Here is a 9,045-nt window from a genome sequence, read left to right as displayed (position 1 = left end):
GGGGGCTGGGGGGGAATCCAATGTGTTTGCCTGGAAGCCCTCGGGGTCCCCAGTGCTGGAGGTGTACAGCAGGTTGCTGGATTCTCATTTATCAGCCTTAAGAGGGATGGAGTGATAAATGCATAACCGTCCCTTTAATATTTTATGCAGGTGCTAACGTGGCTTGGCTGTCACCTTCAATGCATCACCCGAGGCTGAGAGACCCCCTCGTCACTCCTAGCCTGCAGCCTCACAGTTCCATTTCCCCACCCAAATACATCCATTTTAATATGCACATCACAGGCAGGCAGCACAGTCACAAAGGAGCCCCACCAGCAGCAGCTCGCACGTGGTGGAATGACCAGCCACCAGCCCTGGCCTCTTGGCTCCCAACAGATGGATACCCAGCAGAGGCCTGGACACCCGAGTGCCACTGCCTGTGTCAGCTGCTTGTACCTCGGAAACCACCTTCCAGGAGAGTGGTGGCCCGTATCCGCTTCTGCCCGCACCACTCATACTCCTCAAAGCGGTTGCTGTTCTCATGCTCGATGTCCACGGCATCATCCTCAGCCATGCAGGAGCCTTCCCTCTGTGAAGAGCAGAGCAGGATCATGCGGGTCCCAGGCCATCCCTACCTGCTCCCCAGGGCCTGCAAGGAAGGCACAGCCCTAGCCCCAAGCTGCAGTGTGCCCCACAGGCCCCCAGCTCTAGGGTTCCTTTGGAGTAAACCAATCTAGAGGTCAAAGAGCTGGGCTTTTCCCCAATAGTCTTCCACTGGAGCCCGAGGGGAGGAGTAGGAGAGTGAAAGCAAAGGAAGAGAGCAAAGAACAGAGAGTAAGAAGCTGCTGAGACCACAGGGAGACCCCAACAGCCCATAGATCTGGAGGCAGTCAGCAGCTAGTGTCAGGGGAAGGAGGGGAGAGGAGGGGAGGGAGGTGGTGATGGCCCCTCTACCTTAGAAAGGCAATGCTCCACATGCCTACTCATCTCCTGCTCCGATCCTGCCAGGGGGCGGCTGCACAGGGGACATACCTGCCCTTCATCTTGCTTCCTCCGTTTCATTTTCCCAATCCGAGCTGCATGGAGAAACCGAAAACAAAGCATAGAACAGGCAGACGGTCACTGTAGTTCCCAAGGTCCCAGTGAATCTGACACATCCTGACCTCCTGCCAGCCATTAGCCCTTTTGTTCAGTGCCTCATCTGGCCCTCATCGTGCAGCACCTTTGGCTCCTTTGGGGACTGGACCTTGCCAAGAGCACCTGGGGAGGAGATTGGTGCTAGGCCAGTGAAGTGTCCATTCTTTGGCCACAGCTGGCTCAAGCTCAACCCTTACCTTCCTACCTGCAGTGCTCAATGAATCCAGTGAGCAAAGATGCTCTCCTTGGCACTTGCTATGTGTCTCCCCAGAAAGCCAAGACCATAGGCTCTCTTAGAGTCAAGAAGCATAACTTTAGAGAACATTTCTTGGCGAGAATCCAAGGTCCCTCCAGGGGCCTGATTTGGCCTGCTGTTAACTTATCGGTTAAAACCCCTTTGCTCCTGGGCCAAGAGCCCTGAGGTACAGACCTTAGTGTCCTATGTAGAATTACCCCAGTGAGAATTTCTCTCATGTCCACTGGTCCCATTTTACAGAAGAGGAGACTGAGGCCCAGTCATAAAGGTATAGAGGATCTGAGTCAGACAGCCCAGATACCTTGAGAGGGTAGCCCTTACTGTGCCTACCCAAACCTGTTCCATCATTTCTAATCAGTGCAGAGGGCTCCCTGCCATGCTGTCCCGCAGGGGGCTCAATTCCAAAGTGCATGCTGCAAGCCCACAGCACTGCTAATTAATGCCGAGAGATACAGTCATTTCTAATTAGCTCACTAATCCCTCTCTGCAGCCCTCCTGTCACTGAAGCAGGAAGGGGTCAAAACAAGGGACTCTGTTCCCTCTATCCAGTCCTGTGATGCAACAGGAGTAAAGCTAGCCACTCTGAGACCAGACTGACTGGGATGGGGGTAGGGGTGGAGCCAGCCAAGGAGGGAAGGGTTCCCCACTGCAAGGCCAGAAAGAACTTCCTGTGGATACTGACCCTGGTGGAAAGCTCATCAGTGCAGTTTAGGGAGCGAGACACAGGTGAAAGGTGATGCAGGTGAGAGTCGGTAAGTTACAGTTTAGAGCTTCAATTGTGTGTAAGGTTCAGAGCCAAATACCTTATACAAGGTAGCTCATTTTATTCTATATCCAGAAACTAGGTTGTATTATCCATTTTAACAGAAAAAGATAGTCAAGGCAGTTGTCCAGGTAGCTAAAAAGTGGCAAAGGCAGCATAGGAAACCAGGCCTGACTCCATAGCTAAGAAGGCTCTCCTGTCCCAAGAGTGCCCCCAACTGATCAGCATCAACAAAGATTGATCCTGTGAGTGTGCTAGGTCAGCAAGAATATGCACTTGGGGCTCCTGCCTGTTGAGGGTCTGAGGCAGGGAGCTACTCCAACCCTAAAACAGAGTAGCCCTAGAAAGAGCCAAATAAACAAGAAAGCCACCATCCCACCAGGACTGAGCATGGAGTTTGAGAAACCGTGGTCTGCAGCCTGGCCCGTCTCAATTTCCTGTGCCCTCACTACAGGAGATGTGACTATGTTCTGGTGCCCTGCTTGATTTTGTGGACAAAGATCTAGACTCCTTCACCTTGACTTCCCTAACCCTTGGACTCTCAGGCTTGGGCCATCTTGACACTCTAGAGCAGGGGTCCCCAACCCCCAGGCCACGGACCAGTACCAGTCCATGGCCTGTTAGGAACCCGGCCACACAGCAGGAGGTGAGTGAGGGAGGCTTCAAGTGTATTTACAGCCGCTGCCCATTGGTCGAATTATGGCTTGAGCTCCACCTCCTGTCAGAACAGCGGCAGTACTATATTCTCACAGAAGCGCGAACCCTACTGTGAACTGCGCATGCGAGGGATCTAGGTTGCGCGCTCCTTATGAGAATCTGATGTCTGATGATCTGAGGTGGAGCTGAGGTGGTCCCATCACTCCCAGATGGGTCCATCTAGTTGCAGGAAAACAAGCTCAGAGCTCCCACCGATTCTGCATTATGCTGAGTTGTGTAATTACTTCATTATACGTTGCAATGTAATAGTAATAGAAATAAAGTGCACAATAAATGTAATGCGCTTGAATCATCCTGAAACCATCCTTTCCCCCCACCACCGCCCCAGTCTGTGGAAAAATTGTCTTACACAAAACCAGTCCCTGGTGCCAAAAAGGTTGGGGACCACTGTTCTAGAGCCAGGGCTAGGATGGAGAAGGGATGCTAGATATCAGAAAGGCATTGAGCAGGGTACCCTGAGACTTCTAGAAGCCTGTATGGAGCAGTGTGCCAGTACAAAGGTTCCTCCCCTCCCCAGCCTAAAGCTCAAGGGAGTGCCTCTCTGGTAAGAAGGAGACTGTGACAGACACTGATAATTGAATAAAGGAATGAATTTCATAGGATTGCCAAGGAAGGCATGATACTGGATGCTCTCCTTGCCCAGGCCACCCATGCCAGAAAATTCCTTGTAGTCCCAGGAAAGTCCCTGATGGACTGGGCATCACCTGGAAATTCTTAGATAAGCAATTGAGGTTTGATTATTTTCTTGCCATTCATCTTCTAAGTCCTGAACTAAGCTTACTAAAACATGATAGGGAAAGTTTGCTCCCTACCTAGAGGCTTCCACTGAGTAGGACAAGTCAAAGTATTGCCAAGGAGGTAGCATGGCATCGTCCAAGAAGCACAGGCTCTGGAGGTAAACAAACCAGTTCAAACTCAGTTACATCCCAGCTGTGTGGTTTTAAACAAATCACCTTCACCTCTCCCAGCCTCAGTTTCCTCACCTACAAAATGTGTGTTAACACTTCCTCTCAGTTATGATAAAGGTGCTTAACATGGTGCGGGCCCATGATAAATGCTCTCCTTTTCCCAGTCTGGGGCTCAGCCTCCCAGCAGAAACCAAGTGGCAGGAACTGGGGATCTTGAACATCCATGGCCTCACTCAGCAGTTGGCCTATAGACCCCCAAGCCCCTTACAGACAACCCCCATATATACCACACCCTAGCCAGCACAAAAAACTAGATCATTCAATTGTGTTCAGCAAATAGGAATGTTCCAGAGGCTTGAATCCAAAAGGGGCGCAGGGCGGGGGGGGGGGGGGCGGGATGGGGGCCTGCCAGGTAGTACATACACGGAGTGCTTTCAGAGAAGGCCTCTAAGAGCTGTCGAGCCCACGCTGATCACCTTTGTGAAATGTGGGCCGACTGATAACTCAAAAAGCCCTGCGATGAGTTAGTTCCTGTTGCCGTGGGAACTCCAGATCTCACTGCATTGTCAAGTCTCAGCAGAGAGGCTGTATTCACACTACTGGGCACTGATTAAAAACTGGAAGAAAAACATTCTCAGCGCCCTGCCGGCTTCTACAGTGAGGTCCCAGCAGTTTGCAAATTCAAAACTGAGCTCCCGCGTGGAATTGTGTGGCTTGTTTCTCATTCTCTGGCACTTACTGACCCCCAGGGTTCTTCAAGGCCTAGAGAGGCTCACGCAAGAGCTGGGGACCATAACCTCCACTAGACAGATGGAGAAACTGAGGGCAGCCGCCTTGGTCAGCATATACTCAGGAGCTGTGACTGTGAAGAAGCCGCCAGTGGGCCCTAATGTCGAAGAGACCCAGGGAAGTCAAGAACTGCAGGCAGTGAGGGAGGGAGGAGGCCGGGGGTGGGGCGGAGGGAGGGGCCGCGCAAGACTCACCATTCAGTCGGGTCTGCCGGTTGGCTCGCACTCGCAAGAAGGTCTGGGAAAAGATCCCGGGCAAATGCAAAAAAGAGAAGAGAGCGTCAGCGCGGCCTGGAGTCCCGACTCCTACCCCAGCCCCAGCCCCCGGTCCACACCTGCCCCGCCTCAAACAGCCCGTAAACAAACCTACTTCCTCCCTCCCGCCGGCCCCCCTGCTCCGCCGGCCGCTCCGGGCCTTCGGCATAGCCGCCGGAGGCTGCTCTAGCGGGACCCCGTGGCCGCCGCGCGGTGCCGCCCCAGCCCCGGCCTCCGGCGCTCCGGGCCCCGCGGCCGCCCGGCCGGCGAGGGCGGCGATGCGGGCGGATTCCCCCCGGCTGCCCGGCGGCGGCGGCACCTCAGCTCCCAACGGCGGCGGCGGCCATGTTGGCCTTGATCACGTGACTCGCCGCCGTCGCGCGCCGGGGGTGAAAGTTCAAGAAGTGGTGGGGGCTGCCGGACCGGGACCAGGAAACAGCGGCTCGCACTCCGGCAGCAACAGGCTGAGGCCGCCCTGGGGTCCCTCCCACCGGCCGCAAAGCCAACCCGCCTGAGTTTTAGTGGCTGCGAGGTCCTCCCACCCTACTCCATGGCCCCTCCTAGCGCGGGGCTCCTTCCGTCCCGGAGCCCCGCCTGGCTCCCGCCTCCCGCGCGGCTACCCCTTTGCTGGGGTGATGGCGTAGGACTTCCTGATCGCAGCGGCCCGTCTCACCGCGAGTCCCAACTGTCTCTTCCTCAGTCCCCAGCCTTTCAGCAGTCCCGATATTAGAGGATTCCCAACGTTTCACCTGTCTTCTGGACAACTTTTGGAGCTGCCACTGGCAACGCACAGCCACGCGGCCAAAGTGGAACCCAGCATCCCTCAAACAAGTGCCTTCTTCCAGGATTCAGTTTCTAACGGGATACCACCATCCACTCTGGTGTGCCCACACCGGATAGTTGAGAGTGAGTCGTCCTTGACCCCACCCTCCTTCAATTCCTCACATTCAAGCCTTCTTTCATCTCAGAGTCTACCTCTAAAGGTCTCCTACATCTTTTTATCTCCCCTTCTGTGTATCTCCTTCTCGCCCTTCCAGGCCTAACCGAAAAATATCATTTCCTCTCTACTTCCATCTCTACTCTCAGTATGGCTTGTACAAATTGTTGTCGGTGGGCTCACCACTCCAGGGATGGGGCCATGTGTGAGTCCTGGGTGAAGCCAGAGCCCGGCACAGCGCTGGGCACAGGCCAGCCATCCCTGCGTGTTTCTTCGGTGACTATACCTATCTTGGATGTCCTTGCTCTAGTTCATAACCTTAGGAGCTCTCTAAATTTGCAGCTCTCTCCCATCTGGCCTTTTCATCTCCAGCTTTTCTCCCTGTAACCCATCTTCCACCGTACATGCAGTGTGATCTTTGTGTCATGCAAAATTGACCCTCTTTCTTCTCTCCTTTAAATTCTTTGGTGGTTCTCCACTGAGATCTGCACCGTGGCATACAGGTCGTCTCTGACGTGCTCTGCCTATTTCTCCAGACTCTTCTGCCACTCCTACTCTCTCCTTTTCCCCTCCTGACACTACCTGTAGCTCTTTGAGCACCCCATACTCTGGACTTTGGGCTATATTATTCTCCATGCACCCATATTCCCTGCTTGGTTAACTGTTTGTTGTTCATCCTGCAGGACTCTGGGATGACTTCGCTTTTCCCCCAGTGTTGGGTTGGTTGCTTCCTCTGAGTTTTCACAGTCCCTTGGCTTTCCTTTGAACTTGGATATTTTGACTGTTTACAGACCTGTGCCTTGTACTTGGGAGGTCATCTCTATCCAGTCACAGGGTCTGGCATGCAGGAGAAGTCCGTGGGGTGGAGAGGAGGATATTTATGAGGGAAGCCCCTAAGCCCAGTGCAGGGCTGAGAAACAATCCAGGATTCAGGGCCAGACAAAACTCAAGTTCAAATCCTGACTTGGTTACTTATAATATATGTGCTCTTAGAAAAGTCACTTCTTCTCTCTAGGCCTGTTTCCTTAGCTATAAATTGGGGGCAATGAATCCTAGCTTGCACAGTTGCTATGAGGGTAAAGTGAGGTAATGGTTAAAGGGTTAGGTAACCCAGTAGGGGCTAAGGAAATGGGAATCCAAACCAGAAACCAGTACCTCCTGATTTCAGGGCCAAGTTTGACGATTTTTTAAAAACAGTCCAACATAATTGAGCAACTACTACATGCCAGGTGTTGTGTAAAGATCAGGGGATTCCAGCTTCACTTTCTACCAGTTCCCCTTGTGTTTTACATTCTAACAAAACTGAACTGCTAGTGGGTCCCCAAATACATCATTCTGTGTTACACCTCTCTGCCTTTTGCACACACATAGTGTTGCCTTGATCTGGAATATCTTTTCTTCCTTGTCCACCAAAGTGAACTCCTACTCATCCTGTTCAGTCATTACCTCCTCTGTGAATCTTACTCTGATTTTCTCTTTCATAGCACTTAAAACACTGGGCTGTAATTATCTATTTGCACATCTAACCCCGTGAAGGCAGGGACCCTGGGCTGAGCATGAGTGAGTACTAGATAAGTGTTTGAGTAAAGGAAGGGAGTAAAGAAGGGGCCTTGGCGAGCCCGTCAGTCTAGTGCAAGAGTCAGGCTCATCATGACAGATTAAGTATGTTCATAATTCTTTGCAGCTCCTCCTATCAAAGAGCTGCATTTCCTCATCCCTTGATTGTGTTAGCTTTGTGAGTTCCAGAGCCTAGGCCTCAAGAGGCCTTTCAGCTTTGGCCTTCGCCCTCTTGGCATGACACTGCCCTGAGACTGCCAAGTAAGGAAGCCAATCTAACCTCCTGGAGGATGATAGGCCGTATGGAAGAAAACCAAGGTCCCTATAATCTCCCAGACATGTGGTGAGGCTATTTTGGACTTTCTAGGCCAGCTAGTCCTCTAGCTGAATGAGCTTCATGAATGAGGAAAGGCCTACTCAGCCGACAGAATCATGAGAAATCATGAGAGATTATAAGTTGTATTAAGCCACTAAGTTTTGGGATGGATTGTTATATACTAGAAGATAATGGAAACATACTTAAATGGGTGTTGATATAAGATGATCAGGGCAATAACTGGGCATGAAGGGGTCATGAGAAGAGAAAGCTAATCCAGAAAGGCTTCCCGGAGCAGAGGGAAGTTGGGCAGGTTGTTGAGGGATAAATAGAAATTTGATGGGGTGGGGTAAAATAACCCCGTTAAAAGCAGCATATGTAAAAGCAGAGAGGCAAGAAAGGAGTGGCACAGCCAACGAGTGGTTAGCATTAATCTGGTGAGCACAGCACACAGGATTCACGGAAGGCAGTATTAGGAATGGAAGCTGGAAAGATTGACTCTAAATCACAGAGGCCTTGGTGCCATGCCTTTGCACGCCTAGCCTATGCCTAGCATGCCATGCCTATGCCTGATGGTTACTCTTCCCCTAGTTCAACAAATAGTGGAGCTGAATGCTGTGGCTGAAATAGGATCTGCCTCTGAAGGCAGGGCTCTGTCTCCCTTTGGGATAGAATTCTCTGGGATGGAGCCTTGTCTCCTTATCCCAGAATCCCCTAGAGTTGGGTCATTTCTCCATCTTGAATCAGGATTGTTTGGGTAAGGACTGACTGCCTTTCTCAAACCAGGGCTCAAAAGAGCAGGGATCCCTCCCCAGGGCCAGCACCTTGGGCTCTGCAGTTTGAGTCCCAGACAAGGGCATCCAGCAGAGGAGGTGCTAGTTGAAGCTGGTGTACAGCCCACACTCCGTATTCCACTCACCAAACTCTGCACCCTGACGCCAGGCTGTGTCAGCTGGGAGGAAAAAGTGCCCAGAGAGAAGACCTCGAATTCCAAGAAAGGCTTCCTGTGTACCAGAGGTGGCCCTGGTTCTCTACCCCAGATGACAGGTCCCTGCTGCCTTGTCTCTTTGCATTAGTCAGCGTTGTGTTTCCCTTTTCACATAAGGGCTCCCTGAGAAGCCGTGCTGCCATTTAGATAGCATGTTCCTTGGAGCAAGCCCTGTTTTCTGCCCTCTGAATGGGGCTGAAGGCAGGGCCCTGTTTTCTGCCCTCTGAATGGCCCTGAAGGCAGGGCTCTATCTCTCCTCAGAAGCTTCTGGGGGAAGCTCCTTCTCCTTCCTACCACAAATAAGCTCTGTATAAGCTGGGATATTACCATTAGGTCCCCCTCCTGCTCTGATGTTTTAGGATTGTATAGTTATTCCCTTCCTGTTTGCCCAAGGCACTCACAGGCAATCTCTCTCTCTCTCCCCCTCCCCTCCCCTCCCCCTCT

General features: G+C 52.2%; 1 protein-coding gene across 3 annotated transcripts in view; it reads right to left on the bottom strand.

Moving 5' to 3' along the window:
* RNF220 (ring finger protein 220) overlaps nucleotides 1-9,045 on the bottom strand; it is a 229,704-nt gene that overhangs the window by 16,389 nt on the left and 204,270 nt on the right. For 2 of the 3 annotated variants that reach the window (XM_007468272.1, XM_007468271.1), the window contains exons 6-8: nucleotides 4,744-4,786; nucleotides 1,012-1,055; nucleotides 436-568 (exon numbers count right to left, since the gene is read on the bottom strand). In XM_007468272.1, coding sequence (XP_007468334.1) covers nucleotides 436-568; nucleotides 1,012-1,055; nucleotides 4,744-4,786 — 220 coding nt within the window. Of the gene's footprint in view, nucleotides 1-435; nucleotides 569-933; nucleotides 1,056-4,743; nucleotides 4,787-9,045 lie in introns of all 3 variants that reach the window. The other variant, XM_007468273.1, reaches the window with a different exon arrangement.

This window comes from Lipotes vexillifer, unplaced genomic scaffold, assembly GCF_000442215.2.
Source record: "Lipotes vexillifer unplaced genomic scaffold, Lipotes_vexillifer_v1.1 scaffold661, whole genome shotgun sequence".
Classification (NCBI taxonomy): domain Eukaryota; kingdom Metazoa; phylum Chordata; class Mammalia; order Artiodactyla; family Lipotidae; genus Lipotes; species Lipotes vexillifer.
Note: the sequence above shows the minus strand (reverse complement) of the source record. Positions and strands in the feature narration are given on the sequence as shown.